This window comes from Copadichromis virginalis, linkage group LG14 (genome assembly GCF_057382275.1).
Source record: "Copadichromis virginalis isolate Kocher_CV1m ecotype Utaka linkage group LG14, C_Virginalis_male_GT1.1, whole genome shotgun sequence".
NCBI lineage: Eukaryota > Metazoa > Chordata > Actinopteri > Cichliformes > Cichlidae > Copadichromis > Copadichromis virginalis.
Genome location: NC_140631.1, coordinates 4,952,491 through 4,979,106, shown reverse-complemented (window position 1 = coordinate 4,979,106; position 26,616 = coordinate 4,952,491). Strand labels below are relative to the sequence as shown.

General features: G+C 38.9%; 1 protein-coding gene across 6 annotated transcripts in view; it reads left to right on the top strand.

Annotated features, from left to right (window-relative positions):
• The window catches only part of cuedc1b (CUE domain containing 1b), a 33,192-nt gene extending 7,344 nt beyond the window's left edge, over positions 1 to 25,848 (top strand). For 2 of the 6 annotated variants that reach the window (XM_085479072.1, XM_085479071.1), the window contains 9 exons: positions 22 to 149; positions 2,865 to 2,991; positions 7,889 to 8,147; positions 11,358 to 11,423; positions 11,615 to 11,713; positions 12,526 to 12,619; positions 16,005 to 16,063; positions 17,078 to 17,147; positions 20,350 to 25,848. In XM_085479072.1, the coding sequence (XP_085335198.1) occupies positions 22 to 149; positions 2,865 to 2,991; positions 7,889 to 8,147; positions 11,358 to 11,423; positions 11,615 to 11,713; positions 12,526 to 12,619; positions 16,005 to 16,063; positions 17,078 to 17,147; position 20,350 (903 nt within the window). In that variant the 3' untranslated portion in view covers positions 20,351 to 25,848. The remainder of the gene's footprint in view (positions 1 to 21; positions 150 to 2,864; positions 2,992 to 7,888; positions 8,148 to 11,357; positions 11,424 to 11,614; positions 11,714 to 12,525; positions 12,620 to 16,004; positions 16,064 to 17,077; positions 17,148 to 20,349) is intronic. The other 4 variants (XM_085479073.1, XM_085479076.1, XM_085479075.1 and 1 more) reach the window with 4 other exon arrangements.
• Positions 25,849 to 26,616: the final 768 nt, after the last annotated feature.

Below are 26,616 nucleotides of genomic sequence, written 5' to 3'. Positions count from 1 at the left end.
AACAAAACTTGTGTTTTCTAGATATTGGAGCGAACTCTGGAGCCTGACAGTTCAGATGAGGAGGCACCTCCAGTTTACTCTCCACCAACATATGACATGCACATTTATGATAGGAAATACCTAGAAGCCCCACCAACACTATCTCCACGGTAAGTAACAAAGACTTAGGTGCTATGTTTTACATAATTGTTCTGTTGATTTTTTTAAATAAAATACCTCTGTAACCTGCTGAAGCCTCAGGCATTGCTTTTGTAAATAAAATATATCAAGAACATTTCTTCAAATGTCTCTTGGACTCAAAGATAAATTGTCTTTTTTTCTAGGTCAAAAGTCAAGGTCACAGTGACTCATCAACATGAGTCCATATTTCAAGAATTCAGATTCTAGTTATAACAAAAAAGTGAAGTGATAACATTTTCCCAGGTTAATGGTCAGTTTCACTGTAATATCACAATGCAGACACATTTTCAGAGTGGACATGGGTCCCTAAAATATCTCAAAATATCTTCAGTATTCATTGTCTGGGTGGGTGTTTCAGTCGTTGCAGTCACTTCAGTGTTGCTATTTTCACAATTTCACATATTTAGAGCAAACGATGCCTCTGTGCTGTGTATTCGAGGTGTTTTAGATTAAGAACAAACAGCTTCCATATATGTATATATGATCATGTTATTTGCTAATAAAATTTTTTAAAACCAATGAAATCCTTCTAATTTTTATTGACTGTATAATAGAAACGTAAAAAATGATCTAAATAAGTGGCAAAGAAACAAATAAACATTGTACGTCTACCAAAACTTGGCCACAGTTGTAGTTGTGTTCATCCAAAGCGGGGCCTTTACAGTGTTTTTATGCTCGCTGCATGCCTCTTGTCGTGGCTGTCATACACCGATTTTGACGTTTGGCACGCTCGGTTGAGCACCTCTCAATTTTTGTAACTGCTGTGTTGCACTGTGGCCGAGTAGGGGTTTTTTTTGGGTTTTTTTTTGTCCTTCCCTGAGGGCAAAGTCTTCCAGGTTTGACTTCCCCTTCCTGTCTCAGCAACTATTTCACAGTGTTGTCTGAGTGGCGCCACCTATCATTCAGGAGAATGCTGCTGCAGTCCCTTCCTATGCCTTAACAGCGGGCATACCGGAGTGACTGTGTAATGATCATGTGGTGGCGAGTGAAGCAACCAATGTATAACCAGAGATTATACTGGTGACCTTAGTTGTGCTTTTATCCTTCAGCAAACTGTGGAGAGTTGTAAAGTACAAAGGCTTTGTTCAAGGACAAAGGACATGGTCTACGTAGGCTGAGTCCTTTGAAGGAACCAACCCCTGAATTTGCAGTGTTTAAACACAAACGGCCCAGTACAGCTGTTGTGTGGTTTTCCTTTTGTGTTTTTGATCTTTTGTTTTTCCCCTTATTGTTGTTTCCTTTTGATACCTTATTTTTTTCTTCCAGGCCTACATTTCAGACAACCAGCAGTTGACCAACACATACAGTCCACACAAGGAGATGCATTCTTTTAATTTTTAAATTTTTTTTTATGTATTTATTTTTTGGAGGATTGCACATGTCTATGTACGTTGAATACCCTTAGTCCTTCAATCTGTGTAGCAGAATAACTACGCAAACTGACACAAAAGCAGTGCCATCCCCCATAAGAGTCCTTTCCTTTCAGACAGTGTATCCCCTGAGGAGGGTCTTTTCTGGGGTAAAAGTATCTTCCTTTTCATGTAGACCCTGGTCCATGCAATTGATGAAGAAATTTTCTCTGACGCTTTGTGCCGCCGAGAAAAGTTACTGCAATGTGAAACTTTGTAACTATTATTGACTTCATGCATTGCTTTAAGTGGCCATTTTTAAAAAAGGAAAATGAGCATAGGTGTTTCTCCAGTTACCACTATATAATAATAATAATAATAATGGATACTTTATTGATCCCCATGGGGAAATTACTTGTTTTTCTCTGCATTTGACCCATTCACTCAGCGAAGCAGTGGGCAGCCCACTAAGCAGGCGCCCGGGGAGCAGTGTGTAGGGACGGTACCTTGCTCAGGGGTACCTCAGGGTAGCCGTTAAGTGGATTCGAACCGCCGACCTTCCGATCATGGGGCGACCACTTTACCTACTGAGCTATCCCTGCCCTATATGTGAAGGACAGTGTCACAGGGAATTCGTAGAACCTTTTTGTTGTGAGGTGAATGTCCTGCTTGGCTGGGGCCTTTCTGTGTGGAGTTTGGTCTGGTTTTTCTGACTTCCTCTCACAGTCCAAACAGACACATGTTAGGCTAATTGTCGATTAGACAAGTAGTTCAATAGTAAAACTGTAAAAGCACCATGCAAATGCCAGTGTGGGTCCGATCCTGTGCTGCTCCTTTAACATCTGTATCAGCAGCTATGATAATTCATCCAAAGATTATTTACTGCAGTACAATAATGCAGAGATATGTAAATAGTTATGGGGTGAAAACAGACAATACCAAACAGCCCAGCTCCTTTTGTGACTTGAACAAAAGGCAGCATAAGATTGTATGTTATATGCAAACACTGACAATGCTTTAAAGACCTAAACCAAGCAAAGAGTTGGCACGTCTTAAAATCGAATTAGCCTGTTTTAATTGTTTGACAGTATTATAGATTGTGTCTAGGCCACATTTGCAAACACTCACCAGGCATTTTCTCATTCATAACATCATTTTCCTGTTGAGATATATGGGGAAAAATAGATGTTTCTTGTCTCTAGCACTCCCTAGTTATTATTGTGAGAGCACCATATAAAGGATTTAAATAATTAATAATAGTTTCAGATAGAGACAACTTGAAAATGCAACTGGTAGATTTACTAATCTGTCCTGTTACTCCATGGACTCTCCTAGATCTAAAGCCCAGCCTCCTTCAGCTCACCAGCAGGTTAGAAGCTACCGTAACTGGAACCCTCCATTGCTTGGAAATCTCCCTGATGATTTTCTACGGATTCTTCCACAGCAGTTAGACAACATTAAGGTAAAAATGGGATTGTTTTTTCCCAAGCGTTCACGAGATGGCTCCTTTTTTTTCTCTCCTTACTGTTAAATACTGTTAATACCATTAATGTCTTTTTCTTATGTTGGCCTTGTTTGTTTTTTGTTTTTGTTTTTTTTGTTTGCTTGCTTTGTGATACTGTAATATGTATGTAGTTAAACGAACAAAAACAAAATAAACCTGTCAGAGACAGAGAAAAGCCTTACGGAGTGGCTGAATTAACAATCTGGGACATGCTTAAAAAGAAGAATTGCATTTGTTGGTTAAGAAAACACCTTCATAACGTATCCAAGTCAAGAACGTTGTCAAGGAGGTAGTGTGTCAGCCTTCACTGACAGAAGATTGTGTTCTGACAGCCAAACATTTCTGATGTGGCTAAGTTAATTATGTTAATTATATTACTGGGGGCAAGAAGGAGAACATCTGGTGTAATTCAATGCAATTCAATTTTATTTATACAGCGCCAAATCACAACAACAGTTCTCTCAATGCACTTTAGATTGTAAAGTAGACCCTACATACAGAGAAAAACCAAAGAATCATATGACCCCCTGTGAGCAAGCACTTTGGCGACAGTGGGAAGGAAAAACTCAATTTTAACAGGAAGAAATTTCCGGCAACGGATGTATCGCCAGATATGTTATTTAAATATAGACGTTTGGTATCCACAGGAATGTCAGAATCTCAGCTAAAAGCGTACAATACCATTTAAACAACCACCAAACAGCAAACAATTAAAGAGCAGGTAAATCCACAAAACGATGTAAACACAAATCGCTGATCGTTCACCCGACATGCTGTCGGGTACTGAAATCCAACCTCTCACAGATTCTGAAACTGCAGGTTTCGTTGTCACATTTTCATCACAGAAAAGTTTGTTTTTCACTTTCTTTTTTGTGATATTCTTTTTATTTCTTTTGTTGATGCAAAGACAACTTTAAAAGCATCACAAACATTAAAAAAAAAAAAAAAATCCAAGCCAAACGGAAACAGTGAAAACTGGCAGTCCTGATAGGGAGTTTTCTGAAACCGTCAACTCATCCTGAAATTTTACTGTCAGCTAAGAGGGCCATAACAGGGAACACCTTTCACAGTAATAACGAGTTACAGTAGTCCATCCTAGAGGTAATAAATGCATGAACTAGTTTTTCTTTGTTACTCTCAGACAGGATATGTCTCATTTTTGAGACATTGTGCAAATAGAAGAAAGCAGTCTTACATATTTGTTTAATGTGTGCATTGAACAATATATCCTCCGCAATTCTTCACAGTGTTACTGGAGGCCAAGGTAATGCTATCCAGAGTAAGCTTCTAGCTAGATGCCAAATTTCTAAGATTTTTAGGGCCAAAGTACAATAACTTTAGCTTTATCTAAATTTAGAAGCAGGACCACCGTGCCAATTAGAAGTGGCACAGTGGTTAGCACTGTTGCCTCATAGCAAGAAGGTCCTGAGTTGAATTCCACAATCAGGCTGTGGTCTTTTTGTGTGAATTTTGCATGTGTTTGTGTGGGTTCTCTCCAGGTAATCCGGAGGCCACTCCCGCTAATGCGTTAATTGGAAACTCTAAATTGCCCAGAGATGTGAATGCAGGTGTAAGTGTGAATGGTTGTATGTGTTAGCCCTGCAACAGACTGGCAACCTGTCCATGGTATACTTTGCCTCTCACCCTAAGACATCTGGGATAGGGTACAGGTGCAGCTTTCCCAGCGACCCTGAAAAGGATAAGCGGAAGAGATGTCTTTACATCTGTATGACATTCCTACAGTTTAACTATCTGGCTTCACGGATAGAAGCTGGGTTCTATCCGTGTGTTTGAGAGAGTTGGGTGTTATCTGAATAGCAGTGAGAATGTATGCATACATTGCTATACCTAAGGGAAGCATGTATAATGTAAACAGAATTGGTCCTAGCACTGAACCCTGTGTGTGAAGAGGACTCTCCATTTAAATGAACAAATTGTAGTCTGTTAGGTCGAAATGATTCAAACCATTGCAGCGCAGTACCTGTAATACCTACAGCATGTTCTAATCGCTGTTATAAAATATCATGGTCAACGGTATCAAATGCTTCTGGCTACACTGAGGTCTAGCACGACAAGCACAGAGATGAGTCCACTGTCAGAGGCCATAAGAGCATCACTTGTAACCTTCACTAAAGCTGTACTCTGTACTTTGATGAGCTCTGAAACCTGACTGAAACTCTTCAAATAAACGATTTCTCTGCAGATGATCAGTTTACAATAGAGTTTACAATAAGTCTTTCAAAAAAATGTTCAGATAAAAGGAAAGGCAGCTAGGTTAAGTGATGGCTTTTGAGGAAGTAATTAATTTGATGGTTTGGAGGAAGTAATTACTGAAGTTAACTCAGAGAGATAAATTGGAGAAAAACAGTCTAAATAAATATTTGTGGTACACAATGTTAAGTCTGTGAGATTATGAGTAATCTTTTCTCTTAATGGTTAAAATTTATTTTGTGAAGAAGTTCATGAAGTCATTACTAGGCAACATTAAACAAATGGTTGCCTCAACAGTGCTCTGACTTTTTGTCAGCCTGGCTACAGTGCTGAAGAGAAACCTGGGGTTGTTCTTATTTTCTTCAATCAGTGCTGAATAGCGGGATGTTCTAGCTTTATGGAAGCCTTTTTATAGAGCAGCACCAAACTAGCTACAAATTTTTCAAGAGTGCAGAGCTGGATCTCCAGTTTAGTAATCCTAGCCTCTGATCTTGTTCGCGAGTGATGGGAGAAGGGAGCCGGAGATCGACAGACGGATTGGGGCTGCAGCTGCAGTAATGTGGACGCTGCACTGGTCCGTCGTGGTGAAGAGGGAGCTGAGTGTAAAAGCGAAGCTCTCAATTTACCGGTCGATCTACGTCCCTACCCTCACCTATGGCCACGAGCTGTGGGTAGTGACCGAAAGAACGAGATCGCGGATACAAGCGGCAGAAATGAGGTTCCTCCGAAGGGTGGCTGGCCTCTCCCTTAGAGATAGGGTGAGAAGTTTGGCCATCCGGGAGGGGCTCAGAGTAGAGCAGCTGCTGCTCCACGTCGAAAGGAGCCAGCTGAGGTGGTTCGGGCATCTGACAAGGATGCCCCCTGGGCGCCTCCTGGGTGAGGTGTTCCAGGCATGTCCCACCGGGAGGAGGCCCCGGGGCAGACCCAGGACACGCTGGAGAGATTATATCTCTCGGCTGGCCTGGGAACGCCTTGGTATTCCCCCGGATAAGCTGGAGGAGGTGGCTGGGGAGAGGGAGGTCTGGGCCTCTTTGCTTAGGCTGCTGCCCCCGCGACCCGGCCTCGGATAAAGCGGATGAAGATGGATGGATGGATGGATGGATGGATGGCCTCTGAAGTTGTAAATGGGCTATGTTTATTACAAGTATCGTTATTACTCAAGGAGGCTGAGGAGTAACTAAAATCTGACCGAGCAGGAAAGTGCAGGAGGGACTATGACCTGCGAGATAAAGCTTGCTGACACTGGGCGTGACATTTCATTCCAGATTGGCTTGATAGTCTGGAGATTTAATTGTACACTGCATAGATTCAAGACACCCTGTGTCACATGCAGCAAAGCATCCCCAGAACATGTCCATGCCTCCTCTGTTTTTCACTGTAGGTTCAATGTTTTTTTTTTCTTTGCTTCATTTCTACCCCTCGACTGTTAAAGGCTGCTGGGGTATTATCGTCACCCCACTGGGCAGTGTGGACACTCAAGTTTGTAAATGCAATAACTTGAGAACAAAGTGATGTAAGAGCTTCAAATTGACACAATTGGTGTGTCAAGTGTGTGACGAGAATTTTCAAATTGATCCCACAGGTGCATCTACTAAAAGTATTGAACAAGTTTGAATCTCAGTGACCTTGGTCTCAAAGTCAGAGTAAACTTTCTGAAATTCTTGTGAATATGAAGCTTGTCCTGAAGCTTGTCCCAGGCTATCGCACAGCTAACACGGAGAGACAGACAAGCGTTCACACTCAAATTTACACTTTTAGAATTTAAAATAATAATAATAAAATTATAATTTTATTTCATTTTTTTCTGTCACCACTGAACTTTTTTTTTCTTTAGTGGAAAATGATCAACAGTTTTGTTCACATCTGTGTACCCTGATCAAAAATTAGACCCCCTCCAAACAGCTGCTCTGTTTTTTACATGAATTCGTGTGTTGTTTATTTAGTATTTATCCTCACCATTGTCTTTTACCGCCTCATCCTCATTTGATTTATTGACCTGCATTTAACACACAGGCACAGCAGTTTTTCCATCAATTTTTCTTCACATCTACCTCTTAGTTTATTCTACAATACATTTGTGACAGGGTCTTTCTGTGTGGAGTTTGCATGTTCTCCCCGTGTTTGTGTGGGTTCCCTCCGGGTACTCCGGCTTCCTCCCACCGTCCAAAGACATGCACTTTGTGGGGATAGGTTAATTGAGAAATCTAAATTGTCCATAGGTGTGAATGCGGGAGTGAATGTGAGTGCGAATGGTTGTCTGTCCCTGTGTGTTGGCCCTGCGACAGACTGGCGACCTGTCCAGGGTGTACCCCGCCTCTCGCCCTATGACAGCTGGGATAGGCTCCAGCGCCCCCCGCGACCCTGAAAAGGATAAGCAGAAGCGAATGAATGGATGGATGGACATTTGTGGCCAGTGCTGGTACAAAATTTGTTTTTCATGCACTTTTCTGTTTCAGTTATTATTTTGATTACTTTTTTACATGGTTCTATGATGCAATGACGAACAGTCACAGGGATCTCATAAAGGGTTTTTTTTGTTTTGGTCTTTTTTTGCATTTTTGGCATTGGTGCCACTGGTTTAGACAAAATAATAGTAATCCTGAGTACAGATTGATACATACATTAATCCTTTTTTTTTTCTCAGCAGAGCTCTCAGAACAGTCTGTCTCAGCTGTCACCGTCCTCCTCGTCAGTTTCTTCATTAAGTCAGTGGACAGTGCAGTCTGGTTCTGGGTCTGCTGCCGGAACCACTGGGGGTCCTGGTTTAACAACAGCAGCTACAGAGCAAGACAAGAAACTGAAACAGTATCTGGAAGATGAGCGTATCGCACTGTTCCTGCAGAACGAGGAGTTTATGAGAGAGCTACAACGCAACCACGAGTTTCTCATTGCCTTAGAGAAAGGTATTCCTGTTCACAGTATACACAGAAAAATTCTGCCATTAATGTCAACATGAGCCTGTGAGTTCAAAATTCAAATTCAAATTCAAATTTTATTTGTCACGTACACAGTCATACACAGTACGATATGTAGTGAAATGCTTGGACAACTGCTCGTGACCTAAAGAAAAACAAAAAAGGAAAAGGCTATGAATAAGATAGGAAATAAATATGAAAAATTAAAAAGGGTAAATTTAACTAGGAAGGAATAGAATATAAATTAAGGTTAAAAATGAAATAACTGTACAACACAAATTAGAATGAAGGGTAAATTTAACTGGGAAGAATAAGATAAAATATATAAATTAAAGTTGAAAATAAAATAACTGTACAACAAAATACACAATATAGAACTATATAAGAATGTATGAAGAAATCTAAATCTAAATAAATATATACACAATAACAGCAGCTGTACAAGTATTAACTGGAAATGAAGAATATAGTGACCAGTGTTGTGCAAAAACAAAGTCCAGAAAGTCCAGTGTGTGTGTAAGAACCATATGTGTGGGTCAGTACTGTTGCACTGCCTCGTCTTATATCTTATTGTACTTACCTGATGTATTGTAATTTAAAAAATACTTAATAAGATACTGTTAATACTGAAGAGCTGTCAAGTCCTTTTACAGTGTTGTGCACCTAGCCCATCACACTACCACAACCATGCTAATATGACTTGTTTGTTTATTTCATGAAGTGCAGTGTTAGTTTTACGCCAGATGTAATCGGATGTAATCTTCCATAAAGTTCAATGTTTGTCTTGTTAGCCACAGAATTTTTTCCCAAAATCCTTACGGAAATTTTTTGCCAATTCTGAGATCAGCCTTTTGCCTCTTTTGCACTAGCACCTACTCGGCTTGACTTGACTGTACTCTGCTCTACTTGGTTTTGGATGATCCACCTGAATGTAGATGGGTTTGTTGGACCAAGGCTGAATGAAAGTTCTTTGTTGTATGTGACACAAACAACACAACAAGACATTGAGGTGATGGCATAGCTGCTGCTAAACTGATGGTAAACGTTTGCACCTCTTCACTGGACTTCCAGTTTAATGGTTTAACGAGACAGACGTGTGAAGTAACTGCTTATTGATGGACTTAATCCACTAAAAACGTAATCATTGACGATTTTTCTAGAGTTAAACCCACGATTGAGTGGGGAAGGAATCACAGGAGGCTGACAAAACACAAATATGCCTAAAATAGAAGATAAAAACAACTCAGCGGCAAGAGCTAGCAATGTCTTGCTCGACTGGAAGCTAGATACTACCTACGTAATGAAAACCCTAAGAACAGAAAGTCAAGTCCAGCTAAGTAGGTGATGGTGGAATAGAGGCTTTTGCATTCTTTTTGGTCAGCAGTGGATTTTGCCTTGGAATTCTTACATGGACAGAGTTTTTACCTGGTCTCTTTCTTAGTGCTGAATTATGAGCAGTCAACTTAGTTAAGTTCAGTGAAAGTAAGGATGGAATTCCTTTAGTGTATTTTCTTTTCTTTTTTTTGTGACCTCCTGGATGAACCGTTGATGCTCTTTTGGAATAGCATTGGTAGACCTTCCACTACTAGGAAGGTTCACCACTGTTCCAGGTTATATCCATTTGTGGGTAATGGCTCTCACTGTGTTTTGCTGGAGTGCCAATGCTTGGTAAAGATTTGCAACCCTTTCCAGACTAGTAGATATCACTTGTGTTTTTTTCTCATCTATTCTTAAGTTTCTTTAGATTATATTATGTGTTGTGTTTCCTGCATAGCCTATTTCACTTTGCCAGACAGGTTCTTGGTAAGTTAGGCCTAGCGAAATTGAACTCAACTTTCCAAAAAGGTGGTTAATGACAGTTAATTTATCATTTAAATTACTTTTTCACATAGGGCAAGGTAGTTCTTTTTCCCTTAATGAATAAAAACATAATTTAAGTTCACATTTTGTATTCAATCCAGTTACCTTTGTCTAATACTAAATAGTGACGTGGGCGAGTAGTTGACTTGCTGACTAATCATGGCTAGTCGGTACCAGACTAGTTGTCAAATCTAATTGTTAAAATTTTAATTGATGCCCAATGCCTGTAAATTATTGTCATAAATGTTATGCAACCATCTGCCACCAGATAGCACATTGTTTTTGAGAAATGTAATAAATCTATGAATCTAGGCCTTATCTTTTTGTATTAGAGCATGGAGGAAATTAGCTTTCTCTGAAAGGTGGATGGCTTATCCCTTAGCAACAGAGTAGGGAGCTCAGAGTAGAGCAGCTACTCCTCCACATTGGAAGGAGATTGCTGTAGACTCCTGGATAAGGTGTCCCGACTGTGAATGTCCTACCAGGAGGAGACCCCGGTGTAGACCCGCAACACACTAGGAAGATTACATGTATTGGCTGGCGTGCAAACTAATCTATGTATATTTATTCGTATATTACCATTCTTTTTCTATTATATAACATTAGAAAATTACTGACTGCGAAAGCACACATTGTGTTTTATTTTTTTATTTTTATTTTAATTTTTATTTTTTTAAGTTAACATGTTCTTTATTTCTTTTTTTTCTTTTTTTTTTTTTCCTTTTCCACATTGTGTTTTGCTGAGGACCACTGAATGTAAACATAATTGTTTAAAGAAAACTGCACAGTGCAGAAAACTGTTTTTTTTTTCTTGTTTTATTTTGCTTTGTTATTGCCAAGGTCTGCTTTTATGCTTAAGTATTATGCTTGGTTTGTTTTTATTACTTTGGTTAAAGTAATAAAATTTAAAGGTTTGCTCTCATACAACACAGTATTAACAAAAAAGCTAAAGCTTGCTAAGTCTAGAGAATGCTGGAACCAAAATCTGAAAAAGGAGAACTCTCAAACACATCTGCATATGCTTGGCAGTCACCCCAAAACAAGAAATCTGTGTTCATTAAACAAAACCTATTTTGGGGTGGCTAGTATTCATGAAAAGTCAACTTCTTAGTGATAGTTCACTATAAGTAGTGGGATATATCTCTGTACGTTTATTGTGAAAGATTTGCACAAGAAGTTGCTGCATTTACTCTACAATGTGCCAGAGCTCTAACAGTTTGCCTTTCCCAGCAGAAACTGAGATTAAGAATTTAAATTTGGGTCATATTACTTTTATGCTAGAGCTCGTCACATCTGGGCAACACACATTAGTGGTCATAACATCTGCTCTCTTTTTAGATCGCTTGAAGTATGAGTCAAAGAAATCAAAGTCCAATCATTCAACTAGCTTGGAGAATTCCACAGGTAGATATCACTCATCAAGATTTGTCTGCTAAGCTACTTTGAGCTCTGTCTAAATTGTACAGAGTACTGGTTTATGTGTTTGTGCATTCACTGTGTTAGCTGCATCAAAAATTTGCACTCAATATATCACACTGTGCATTTTTACGTTTGATATATTTGATCTTCAGATGCATAAGTGTACTGTGTGGTAGTGCTTCTGTGTATGTGTGCAGGAGACCAGTACTCTGGAGCTTCCATGGAGGCCATCTCAGATGATGCGTTCAGAGACAAACTCAAACACATGGGCAAATGTAAGTCTGCTGATTTACAGTAGTATTATTGTTTCACAATACCTACCTAGCAGGATGGCTGCTGTGTTTGCTTTGGATTACTCCTCACCCCCCACCCGACCCCGTGGCTTGTTGTGCTGTGTACATTTATGTACTTCAAATCAAATCAAATCAAATCACTTTTATTGTCACATCACATGTGCAGGTACATTGGTACAGCACATGTGAGTGAAATTCTTGTGTGCGAGCTTCACAAGCAACAGAGTTGTGCAAAATACAATAATGTAAACAAGCAAAATACAAGAATGGCTACATCTGAAACTAATAAATATATGTACAATATATAATAGTATATGCATTTCTGGATGTGTATACTAAATATTTTTCTACATGTGTGTGTGTGTGTGTGTGTGTGTACACATATTTTACAAATTAAATAGAGTAAACAATGAATAGAATATATAAAATAAATAAAATAAAATATACAGAGTGAGACATGTGCAAAACAGTGGCATTACTTTTATGTGCAGAGGAGTTTTTTTGTTTCCTGTTCTCATGCTGTCCTCCCAAGAGCTCAGCATGAGTAGAGGTCTCTTTTTTTCCTCTTGTACTTTCCCATTGTAGTGTATATTTCAGTGTTTTTCTGTAACGCTACCGATCTACGACCTGTATCCCCATGTGATGTCCGTGTTGTGTGTGTAAGGTTGGGGGGGGTCCTATTTCACTGCAGGGCAACCTGCACGTGGCAAATAAAGCCTTGATTGATTGATTAGTATTTATAGTCATTTTGTAGTTTGATTAATGGAGCAGGAAGTTGTTTTTTTCACCTTCAGCAACAAGAAAGAAGCTGTTTGAAATTGCCAGAACATTTTCAGAAAAGACAAAGAGAAGAAAGTCAAAAAGGAGGACACTCCTGAAGCATCATTCGTATCCTTTATGTAAATGTGGTTAGGCTGAGATTCTTGTATTTTTAAAAAGGTTCCATTTCATGTTGTGAGGCAGTACAGTAGCTAAAACAACACATTAAATCAAAACCACTTTCAAAACTGTTATGATAATGGTTAGACTTCTAGTACACTACACACAGAAGAATTTTTTTTACTGTTGATAGTACTTGTTTCTTTTTACTGCTGTTAAGTGCTAATCGGTGACTCAACTCCTGGGTCCTCCGGTCTGCATGTAGAAATACCTTGGGAAAGATACTAAACACTAAGTTGCTCCTTTAGTTGTTTGTGTGTATGAGACAAAGCACTTAAAGGCATAGAATGAAAGTCCTTTGTAATGAGACATAAAAAGCAACACAAGTCTTTTGAGTGCTCAGAAAAGCACTATACAAGTAGCATTCCACGATGGACTACATTATGAAGAAAGAGTAAGAAGAAAAATTTAACTGAGTAGTATGTAAATAAGTAATTAGTTAAAATTGCAGAACGTTCTTGTCTTGTTTTAGTGTTTTAGTAATTAATTTGATAAGTGTTTGATTTCATAAGTCACTAACATTAAACTTTGTGTGTTGGTAGTGTTGTTTGATCATACAACAATATTTGGATACTTGCTAACCCCCTTGACTGTCTTTTAGTACACCTGAAGGCTAAAACACCATCAACCTGACACTCTAACACTACGTTCAGTTTAAACCAGTGTTTAAACTGAACATAGTGAATTGATATACATCTGAACTTGTGATCACAGGTGACATGAAAGGTCTAAAATTTGGCATTTTAAGCATGGTGAAACATGGTGGACAATTTTAGGCACAATTGTGTTCAGTTGATGCAATAGAGTTGTAGGAGGCTGAGGCTGTGAGGGGAGGGCTCCAGCAAGACACTGATGACACTTCCTTTGGGGTTCGCTCACACTTTCTTTTATTCCACACTTCCTCTGGTATACCATTGCGGCCATGCTTCCCAGTTGCCAGCCAGCTCACAGCTAGTTTCCAACTGCAGAAACCAGCTTGGCTCAGCTGTCTTCCTTCATCTTCTCTGAACCCAGCAAGCAACTGTTGGAGAAATGGGGAATGGCTGATTAGACAAAAACTGACATCTGTGTGCAAAACAAAGGGATATCTGCGTGCACTCTGGTGAAATGGCCCCATGAGGGTGGGTTCGATCTAACAGACTGGTCCATCTTTGAACAGCAGGACCTGGTGACTAGGGATGGGTATCGTTTAGGTTTTATCCGATACTGGTGCCAAATCGGTACTTTTGAAACGGTGACGGTGCTTAAACGGTGCTCAAACCGGTGCTTAAAGAATGGAGAACACAAACTTTGTCCAAAAACCTCTCATGTTCAGCTGTTTTTTTTTTTTTTTTTTGTAAAAAGATAACAATGTTAGCCTTTTCTGCAGCTATGGGGCATATATGGTATCACTCTTGGCTGGAAGCAGTGCTTAAACAATGGAAAAAACACAAACTTTGTCCAAAAACCTCTCATGTTCAGCTGTTTCCCACTTTTTCTTTGGTCATTTTAGCCTTTTTGGCCAGGGTGAAGGGAGTATCTGCCATTAAACAAGAAGACAGCCGCATGTAGCTATGATGATGTTTGCTAGTTCACCTTACATGCGTTAATGTAATAACGTGGTTAGCCTACTCAACGTAAATTACACTCGAACAACATTAAGCTACTCACGCAGAGAAGAACGGCTGCTGCTGCATCATCATCCTCATCATTTCTGCTACACTGGCAGGGCTAGGGGCCAGGACTCTATTCTTCGGGTTTTTGGGGGATGTTGCTCCGGGTCCGATAACTGGCAACCCACCCAACGTGCACAGTGTGAGGTCTCGCAGCAAGCTATCAAATACGGCGCATTTCTCGGCTTTTAAAAAAAACCCGCTATGCGTCGCCAGGTGTTTCATCGGATTCTTGGTGTTACCTCCTTTGACAGTATCACAGTATCAGCTTAAAGCACTTGTTGCTGCTGAGTTTGCATCTTTTGCTGTGAAGTACAGCCAGACTTTTGACCGCTTTGCCTTGGGCATTTTTAATCTGTAGCTCTGCTCTAACTGAACGTACGTACCTGGCCCCGCCTACTATCCTGGGAAACGTAAAATGATTGGCTAGAAGTGTATCACAGCTCAGGAAAATAAAGCACCAAAATGTGCGCTGCTTTTCGGTCTGGTTACTACCGTTTATGTCAGAACCGGTGCCATCATGGCACCGGACACCGGTACCCATCCCTACTGGTGACCTTCACTTAGTCTGTCCTTTTCTACATTAAAGAAAGTGTAGAGAATGTGACAGTGACCTAAACTGTTTGCATTTTCCCTAATCGAAAATCTTGGATGACAAATGAAGTACAGGCTCTGGTCAGAATTCGTAACTCAGGCTGAGGGACAGCACTACCAGAGCCAACCTGAGGAGGGGCATCGAACTGGCCAAGGAGGGCCTATAGGAGAGTGTGGAGGCCGTCTTACTGATAACATCTCCTACCAGGTGTGGAGAGGAATCCAAGCCCTCACCAAATACAAAGGCCAGAGCCCCCCAACAGGAGCCTCAAAATTGCAGAGGAGCTCAGGCAGGCATCCTCACCAGATTGTTCAACCTTTCCCTGATTCATGCCACTGTTCCCACCTGTCTGAAGGCCTCCACCATCCTTTCCATCCACAAAAAGCCTGGTATAGACAATCTCAACAATAAAACTTAGAGCAGCACAGGTTAGATGACCAAAGGCTGTATACAAAATAATCTGCTGGAGCACACAACAGAAATCACTGTGAATGATTTCTAAGTTACTCCTTGCTGCACCACTACAATTGATCTTAGGTTTCTCACACCTGCTGAATCCCACTTTAACCCATGAGTATACTCACTTAATAGGACAGGCATTTGTTAAATTTTGTTTGTTTTTTCTAAGCTTTTTTTCCCATAATGTTTGTATTCCAGTAAGATCATTTTATTGGTATATTAACATGACATAAGGTTCTGTTAGCTGTCCTCAGTAATAGCTGGTAGATATGTCCTTCAATAAGCTACTTTTTAAATTGCATTTTTACTGTATTTTGGATATTTCAGAGGCTGTACTTTTTATCAGTACTTTTACAAAACCATCTACTGAAGTGACAGATGTGCAGTTTTGCCACCTCTGGTGGACCAGTGTTATTCATAAGGAGCTAAGCACCATCATTGTTGTCATATTCTGAGAAAAGCAGTTCCATAGTCTGTGCCATTGTTACCGAGGTTTTTGGTTCTCATATTATTGCTAGCCATGCACAAGCTTCCATAATTGCATTTATTTCTCCATGTTTGTGAGTCCATGAACTCTGAGAGATTGATCTGGCTGAGTTTTGTGGCTCTTAACTAAACTCCTTTCCAGATTGGGCACAGCCAACTCTACAGCCAATCTTCTTGATGATGTAGAAGGACACCACTGTGGTAAGAAATCATGTGAACCATACAATGCTAATGGGTTTCATGCTATAATGTAGAGGAGTGTTTCCTGACTGATCTAGCTTAAAGGTCAGACCTCAGAGAGAGAGTAATGGTTAAAGCATAAAGCACCCTAACAGTGATTCTGTGTTTTCAATCCTTGCATTAAAACACAAAGATAAGTAACTGAGCCACATTTTAGTTTTAAAGAATTAGTCCTAACCAACTTTGTGGTGGGCATAGTTCCAGTTCGGAAATTCAGAAGAGGACTGGTACACAACTTAAGCAATGTAATATTTTGGCATATTTGGGTTTGGCGGCAAAATGTGTCTTAGCCAGTTTAAAAAAAGGTTTTAAAAACCTAAATAACTTTCTGACAGGAAACTGAACTTCTGACCACATTAGACATAATTTGTCTTCTTTTCCAAACCCAGCTGTGGGTGGATACTTGCATAAAGGTCACAAAGGAACCAAACTACTCCTTTAATGTGAAAAAGCAAATCTGACACAGGACCTGATGCAACATGTCCTTCGGTACGACCATAATGTGTGGTTCAAATGAAAAACATGTACAGGAGGTAGTCAAGAGAAGGACACAGGAGTATCTTCAGCTGTCTGTAAAACACAGTACAGGCTTTGTCATTGTATTGATTGATTGATTAATGCAGTAAAAGTACTGTCATATTTGGATCCACCATGAAATACCACCTGAAAAGGATAGGATTGGCAGCAGCTTGATTTTTCAGCATGAAATGAAAAATGAGTAGCCAATTTTGTTTTGCCTTTGTTTGGGAACACTGTTGTCCGTCTTACCCTAACCCTACCTAAAATTTGGACTGGTAACTCAGGAGGTAGAGCAGGTCTTCTACTAATCACAGGTTATATATCCTTGGGTAATATACTAGCCTTGAGTTGCTCTTCAGTGCATCCATCGAAGTATAAATGTGTGAGAATGTTAGAGCACTTTTTAAGTTTTTTAGGTGCACATGTAACTGTTCATTTACTTTTGTGTGTGTCCAGAGGAAGATGGCCAGCCTAGAAGAGCAAACACTCAGGAAGAAACTGAAAAACGCAGTGAGACAATATCATGGTAAGATAATCTTTTGTTATTTTTACAGTTCTTAAATGAGTCTATGTACAGTGACCACTTTATATATCCTGCATCATGATTAGGGCTGGGCATCGATTTCAATTTCTTTAACTGATTTGATCCAGATTTGATTCAATTTTGACTCCGACAGTCATAAATATTCTAAAAGAATATGGATATGTACAGATAAATGATCAGAATTATATCTATGTATAAAAAACCAAAGCTGATAATGTGAGACTGTAGTAACTGAAGATAAAACACAGAAAAATATAAAGGAGATTTTGCTGGCCTCGCTTATTATGGCAGATAAATATTCTGCAATAGATCAAAATCTGAAGAAAACCATGAATCAACATATGAACAGTAACTGCTGCTGCTGAAGTGCTGAAGTTTTATTGGAGACATAGCTAAGCATGTTGCAATTTGGCATAACTTGTAAAAGTTTACATGTCTTCGGTATTGAACAGCAGAAAAAAAACAAACAAAAGCAAAACAGTGGCTGACGGCACTGAACACAACAGTAGACTGGTGCGTAATAAGCAAGCGAATAATACAGAAACAGAGAAAAATTTTTTTTTTATAGCAAACTGTTCTTGAAACACACTGAGAGAGAGCTGTGCACAAAGCGCGATCTTATCATGATGGAAGCAGAGCAGCAAAAGTAAGAGGGAACTAATGACGATGTTTATCAAACATGACGCGTAGTTTTGATCTTCTTTTGCTGCTGGTTCAGTGAATTTTGGTTGGAGAGTGAGGAAACCTGCAGCTTCATGTGAGATGTCAGCTTTCAGCACCCGACGGCAATTCTGCATACATGGCGCCGAGTGTGTTTAGATCTTTGTGCCGAAACCTTTTACTTGCTTTCACGTGCTGTTTTAGCTCTTTGGTGGTTGTGCAAGTAGTTTTGTGAGCTTTAACTTGAGATTTCTAGCATTTCTGGCAAAATGCATTTATATTTAAAATTCGATTCAGGATTTAATGAATCGATATCGCATTATTCAAACTAAAAAAAATTTGAATCAGGTAAATCTTTTTTTTTTTGGTTTTGTTTTTTTTTAACCCACACCTAATCATGATGGAGAAGATGTTCTGTGACCACATTTCCAGTTGCATGGGGACAAATAAGTGTCATCTGCAGTGGTATCTGCATGCAACTGTCCTGAAAGGTGGGACCTGTGTCCAAAATGACACATGCGCAACTGCGTCTTCTCACCCATAATGGGAAACACCAGCACCTCCACAGGAGCATTCAGTCTTTACAAGGACTGCCAAGAATAGAGGTGGATAAAAAAATATGCTTCTTCGAGAGGAATACTGTTACGGACTCTCAAGATCAAGGGTGATGTAGAGGAGTGGGAGAGAACTGCGGGATGGTGGTGCAGGACATATGTGGGGAGGTGTGCAATAGGAGTGACATATGGGTTAAAGGTAGGGGTGGTATGTGATGATATTATGATCGGTAGTGGGAGTAAGAAGCAGATGGAAGAGTTCCTGGTAAAATGGAGGTATACACTGGAGAGACTGAATTAAATTAAATACTTCAGATCAACCATGTAAAGTGTCATATGATGGGCTCAAATTGTGGTCATAAATATTTTGTACTTGTAAATCAGGATTTGTATGTGTAAAGAGAATTTGTGTGTGCGTAAAAAAAGATTTGTGTGTGGACTTAGTCAAAAAAATACGTGTGAAACTCTGCAAGTTACAAGTACGAATTTTGACCCTACTTTTCTTCCTTTCATCTGATTGGCTAATTTTATGTCAATCACAAATTTAACTATCCAATCAGAGAACAGGTGGGTGCTTTATGGAGCTTCAGGTCCTTGAAGGGAATAAATGCCCTTTTACATGCCAGCCCAGCGTTTTCCTTCATCACCATGAAAAAAACCAATCTGTGGTGGTCTCAGTTTGGTGATTTTTGTGTCTCAGGTTTACGTGCTTAATACAGGGACCTCCAGAGCCTTTTCAACAGCGCTGTGGACTGCGGGGGTGGGGGGGGCAGTGTTTTGGAAATGACAGTCTTCACTAGTGGGGATAGTTACAAAGCTTTCTTCGTGAGCATACATGTTTTTATTGAACATTTGAAGAACTAGCAAAAAAACCAGAAACTCTTGTAGAGGACATAAAGTCTGAGATAGAAACGACAAGGAGCAGGTGCATCTAGTACAGGTAGAGCTGCTGCAAAAACCCACAGAGCTCAGCAGCCAGCACAACAAATTCTGGATCCTTGGCTTTTAGTTAGCAGTTAGCATTAGCAGCACATCCTGCGTCCGATGTGAAAGGACCTTTATGCTGCGCACTGTGACTCACAGCAATGGTCCCGGGTCAGCCCTGACTTTGTGTTAAACTAATCCTAAAGTAATAATGGTGTTTCTAACCACTGATATACCACAACTTTATCATTTCAACAGCTGCTGAAAGTTACAGGACCTAGCTTCTATCGGCTATTTATATAGAGAGCCTCCAGCTTCAAACTGTATTACCCTTCAAGGACCTGCGCCCCTCTGACAGACAAACCCATCTGTTCTCTGATTGGATAGTTAAATTTGTGATTGACATGACATTGACTAATCAGATGAAAGGAAGAAAAATAGGGTCAAAATTCGTACTTGTAACTTGAAACTTGAGTGCGAGAGTTTCACAGGCATTTTTTGGCCACACACAAATCTTTTTTACGCACACACAAATTCTTTTTACACATACAAATCCTGATTTACAAATACAAAACTGATTTACAAGTACAAAATATTTATGACCACAATTTGAGCCCATATTGGATATCATAGAGTCAAAAAGAGGGGTGAAGAGAAGAATGCAGGCAGTGTGGCGTGGGTAGGCATAAGCATCAGAGGTGACTTGTAACAAAAGGATAGCAGTGCAGAGATAGGGACCTGCTATGGTGTATGTTTCTGAAATGTTGACACGAACAAAAAGGAGGCTGGGCGGGAGGTGGCAGAGTTGAAAACATTTTAATATTTTCATTGGGAGTGATGAGAAATTAGAAAATGATTATATCAAAGAAACCACTCAGGTTTATTGGAGACAGAGCGATGATAGAAATATTGGATAAAAGATATTGAATGTGATCTTCTGTGATCACTTGGACTTTTCAAAAGCTTCTTTTAAAAAAAGAAGGAAAAAAAGGCACAGATTTTGTTTTGGTATAAAATCATAATCATCTAGACTCTTTGCTTTTCAGATCCTCCCGTGCTGCTCCATATCGGTTTCCAAGGTGACTACAGCATCACCCACGGGCAGTGGTTTTCTAGCTCGTGTTGTTCCTACTTGCTCCTGTCCAAATCATCTGAAGAGTTAAGACACCCCTGCCCACCCCTGAAAGAGGAATCAGACTGTTCCCAGCCACTGGGCAAAAACTTTGTAAATGCATAATCTCTGTGTTCTAACATTTTATTGATATATCATTTTGAACATAAAGGAACACACGTTATTCCTTACAGTATTTGTTGATGACTTCTTTTAATCCACTGTGGAGGAATACTAGCATAGTGAAGCTCTTTCCATACAAACCCTTCTCCAGTCCTGTACTACAGCATACTAGGCATTTCAAATCCAAAGTGTGAACATGCATCTTTATATACACTAAACCATGTAGGGCTTTTTTTTTTTTTACCTCATTTTCTCAAGCATTGTAATATTTAGCTTTTTATGTAACTGAATTTTTTTGGTGTACAAATATTGTGGTTGTCTGTGGCTGCCTAAATGTCAAAATGTCACCATGGACAAAATAACCATTAGGCTGTGTTTTTAAAGAATGGTGTTCTGGGAAATAAGGGTGTTGCAGGGTATGGAGCAGTTTACTATTTTATTATTTTTTTGTTTGTTTGTTTGGCAAGGTGAAATTTTTCAGTTTGCGTTGTTGTCTATTTCAGTAGTACTGTAGGCACTGTGCTGTTCGAACATTAACCCAGGGTGACCAACTAGAAGCTGTCAAGCCAGGGAAAACATCAGCATCTTATTAGGCTTCATAAGGTTAACTGGTACACAAAGTCCTTCACATACATTATTGTCTAACCCAGTCTGAATGCAAATTTGGAGCTTTTAGGCTATGGCCATTTAAAGGTGAAATGACAGGAATGACTAAATTTGAATAAAATCTTCACAGTCACCCCTCCCCATTGAGTTTGGGCCTTGAGTTTGGCATTTGTCATTGTTGCCATCTTGTTTTATTTTATTTTTAATACATGATCGAAACCCAACAGTGGAGATGGGAAGTTATCAGCTAATACTACCTAGTTTAGTTGGCGAGGTACGTCCATTATTCACTTCGATGTCAATTGGGATAGCAATTATTGCTAGTGAAAATAACAAGATGTACTCAAAGGAAAAACTGAACACTGAACAAGACATTTTTGTAAAACTTGTGTATAGCAGCAAATGACTGACTGCCTGGAAGGTAGGACCAACAACCAATATGTTGAAATGTTGTTAAGTTGATGAAGGTTCTCATCTTGTTCACGGCTTCACCTTGGTAGCTTGAACCCGACGCACATTCCACCCTTATCGTGTGAAGCCTGTTACTGGTAGGTGACAGAAGAGTCAGGTCCTAATTAGGTGCCAGGTTTCCAAAAATCTTCATGCAGATCATTTTTTGTCTTTATTTCCTGAAGGAAAGCATATTTACAAGTGATGGTTCTATAAACAATAAGATGGTTGTGGGTTTGTGAAATCTGGTGGCTGAACAAAATGACAACAGAAAAAAATGTTTGTGGGATTTTCATCTTCATCTTTCTACTGTTTTTATTTGCACGTGTAGCTGTGAACCTATTGTGGATTGTTAATTGTAATGTTGGGAAGAACAAAAGAAATCAAACAATATGTAACTGCTTTAATTTAACAAATGGGTTTAACAAAAGTATTGCAAAAAGTTTGATGACCAGGTGATGCCTGTTCTCATATCATTGCATGATAAAGTAATCTGATAAAAGATTCAGCTATGATTCCAAGGGATGAACTTATATTTGGCATCTTTTCCCCTGAATTCTCAATATGAGGTCCATTGATCTTGATGCACAGGAAGCAGACCATAATTTGGCTTAAAAACCAACTTAAATCTATCAGAGCAAGCAAGAACTTTGGTAGCGACCATATCAGAGATGTGGTACATTCCTAAAAAGCAGGAATGCACTGGCCATGCTCACTGGCCACAGAAGACAACTAAAGTGGATGCTTGTTGTGTACTCTTTCCTTGATTTAGAAAAACACAACATCTAGCCATCTGCCTATGATTGTCATTCTCTGCAATCAAGAGATTACTTCACGATTGTGAATAGAGGTTTACAAGAAGGTCCAAATACTGGTTACACTCAAGAACAGGGAGTTCAAAATTGAAAAAGCCAGAAAACCTCTTGGGGAGCCCGATCAGTTCTGGGGGGGAAAAAAGAATCCTTTCCTTTGGAAGATGAAATCAAGATGAACTTGTACTAGAATGATGGGAAAAGGAAATTGAGAAGGTGACTGCAGTGAATGCTGATAAAAACAGTATAATGAATTCTGAAGTGTGTGGCTATGATGTCTTCTCAGATTCAAACAAATACTGCAAAATTGATTGAATAATACATTTAGCCAACTTGGTCACATATTCTCAACTTGACATAGCATGCTTTTTACCCCTAAAGGGTAAAAGGTATTGTCATCACCCCGCCGGGCAGGAAGGTAGGTGGGCCTTGAAGTTTGTGAATTTAATATAGGTGCTTCAAGTTGATACCCTTGGTACATCTTCTAAAAATCTTGGACAAATTTTAATCTCAATGACGTCGACCTCAAGGTTAAAGGTCAAGATTTCTGACAGTATTGCAATGCAATAATGTGAGAAAGAAGTCACCTAGGGTTCTCAAATTGATGCCATAGATGCATCTAACAAAAATCTCAGCTGACTTTGAGAAACCATAAAACTTCCAAGGAAGTAATTGCAGCATTTAGTGATGTCTGTAGATTCTAGACTTGGGGTTGTCATGTGCTGCAAAGGTCATCTAATTTTTGAAAACACATTTAAAGTTATGTTAGCTTCTTTAATTATTTATGAGATTCTGTAAATTTGGGACTGTATATAAACTTTTCTGTGATAACTAGACAGTCAATGCGGTAATTCTCTTAATCCTTAAGTCCCATACCTATGGACCTACTTGTATGAGTGAACTAACAGTACAAAGCAAGTAAATTGCAGCTTGATAAATAAACCATTCTGGATTTGTCTGCTCTACTGGATTATTTGATGATGAGTAAACTTTACTTGTCAGTGATGTCAAATACGTAATTTCTCAAAGGACCATTGCAGTGTTAAATGCGTGTTCTGGCCAATTACTTTGCAAAGGTTAATTTTGAAGTTCGGTTTGTCAGTGTCTCATCAATATTGACCTCACTAGTTTTGTCTTTTTCAAGAAACTACCTGATGTGTCACAAGTAGCAGATAGATAAAGATTGGCTGGTAAACCTAGTGCAGCATTTGGCCTCTAAAATTGCAGATTTTGGTTTGTTTTGTTTGTTTTTTAAAAGAAATCAAAAACTCAAGAATTCATGGTGCCTTATAGGAAGTTTTCAGACCATATTGAACATAACTTAACATGGATGTAACAGAAGAATTTAAGTTATGGATGTCTGTCTACACATCACAGCATACAGAACCTGTGGTAATCCTTTCCATGGTCACTGATGTCGATGGGTCTATCTTTAGAACTGTGTTTGGACAAAAGAATTTTGTGTTCCTGGTGAAAGAAATGCTAGAAAAAATGTTGATATTATGTCAGTGTTGATTTTAATGTTTGTTTGTTTTTTGCACCAGGGCAAAACACAAAAACAAAAACAGCTTTAACAGAAAGAAACATGCCAAACACTGTGCTGGTCCTTTAAGAGATGAGGCTATGTTGTTGTGTAGTAAAGTCAGCAATTTAAAGTATCGATGTTAGGACATATGGTGTATTTTCAAGGGACAAATTCCAGATGAGAATCAGGTGAAGTGTTAGATGAGGTTTTCTGTAGTCCTTGTTTTGTTTCTCATATAGATTATGTTACTGTAAAATGCAGGTCAAACTGTCAAATTTGAATATTTGACAGTTTGATTCTGAAACTTGGTTTCCATGTCGGACCTAGAAGAATAAACAAAAGCTTTAATCAGTTTTGTAAAGAGGCAGGAAGCCTGAATGGGCTTTTTGTTTGACCTTTCACCCACTTCCTAAAAACATGTAGGAAATGCATTCAAAATCCTGTTGGCTGATTAAATGTAGCATAATGTGCACAACAGGAATAGTAACAGCAGCATAATGTCCTACAGGGTAGTTGAAGGCAATGCTTGTCTATCTGATTTATATAGGATGGTTGGTTGTTGTTTAAGGATACTTTGTGTTCTCCTCCTCAGGGAAGTCTAACACTAGATATCTTAACAAACAGAAGCACAAAAATCTCATATTTCACCGAAGCAACAATGGATTGCCCATTTGAAACAGAGACCAGAAATACTTTTCTTTTTCATTTGAACTTTATGAAACAGCCATTTAGCAATAGCAAATCAGGTTTTCTGATTTCAGACTTTTTTTCTGTAATGTTTGTACTGCTCAATACTTAGTCTTCCAAAACACTGAATCCAAAGGATATATGTTTTTGTTTATTTTTTGTTTTTAGAACCAAACAAACATAAACATCCCATAAAAAACCTTATATTTACTACGTACATTTTTTTTTTAATCAGGTAAAAGATTAAAAGTGGAAATACAATATAATTGCAGCTGTAACTGAATTGTGTTATAATTAACTAATTTAAAGCAACATTTTTCACTTTAATGTTGGATGTTGAAAATGGTTCAAAATTTGCAGATCAAATCTAAATGTTATCAATTTGATTTATTTTAGTGTATATTAACAACATTAGCGTTCCATTAAAATAAGGCAGATACAAGGAAATTTTCTAACATGTATTTTTGTGGAATATACTAACTAGTAGACTAAGAGCTGAGAAATCCTTTTTACATAACTACATGTTCAGCTGCATCAGTCATATTAGATAGCCAGAAAAACAACAACAAGTTTGATACTGGTGAGTTGTTTACAGTGCATATGGGCTTATGAACGCACCTGTAAGACTATACAGAGAGAGCAAGAAACATACAACATGTTGAACACTTTTAAGTAGGTAAAATTTACTGGGTCCCATGTTCTTTAAAATGCGAAACAGAAAACTGTCTATTGTTTGATTTCAAATTCTTTTGTTTTTGCACATACACCACACCCTCGTGCTTGTAAGAATGCATTTGGATCTTATATTAGCCAGTCTTGAACCTGCCAACTCGCTAGTACAAAGTCCATGTGAAGTGGATTGTGCCATTGTGTGAATACTGTAGGTAATATTCTAGTGCAATCATTGCTAGAGTATCTCCAGCAGGGTAAAAGCAGGTTATTTACAAATGCATATTAAATGTATACATGTATATGCCCATGTGTATATATGAGAAAGGACAACTGAACATCCCAAACTAATTCTGCTCTCTGAAATTTATGTGTGAATACAGCTACAACTAGTAACTTTACAATTTGGCTCAATTGCTTGGCGTCTGAAGAAGGTGGGAATTAGAGAATTCGTTTCTTCCTCATTTTGTGATGGTTATGTAATTTTTTTCTACCCTGATTTGTCTGTAAACTGTATTTGTGAATACATTAACACAACCAATAAAGATTTTTTTTCTATAAAGTAACATTTTGTGTTGCCAGTATACTTTAGGTCATCGCTATCCTGAAAGACGAACTAATACCCCATTTTCAAGTCTAACCAGTTTCTCAGAGGATTGTTTGTAGCATTCATCTTTCCGTCATTCTGGCCACTCACCACATCACTGATGGTCAGAACCAGCTTCAAAACATAATGTTGCCACCACAATGTGAAGGATTGCCATGGAGTTCAATGGAGTACCTGTAATTCAGCTCAAAAACATGAACATTTGATCTCATATCTTAAAATATTTTTTTCTCTTACTCTTTTAGTTTTAAAAACATTTGGATTAGCTTCAAACAGGCTGTAGCTGATGAGATGGCTCCTCTTGTGGCAGGTTTTTCTGTCCTTGCAGAAGTTTTGTTATGTTCTTGGTCACCGTCTTGATATGGCCCTTCTTGCTCAGTTACTCAGTTCTAAAATTGGTAAACACCATGATGACACTCTGTGGTCACATATATCTTCAATTACAGTTTCTGACTGAAGTTTATTCCTATTAAAAGGGAGTATTTCCTTCCCACTGCCACCAAGCACTTGCTAATAGGGGATAATCGATAATCGGGACAATTTTCTCTGTATTGTTGTACGATATTTTTCTTGAGGCAACTGTTGTTGGGAATTGGTGCTAAATAAATAAAATGAATTGAAAACAATATTGTAATTTTTAAAGATATACTGGTAAACTGAGTAGCTGTCTGTGAGTGGCGTCAATTGTGACATAAACATGAAAAAAGTGTTCCATCAGATGGT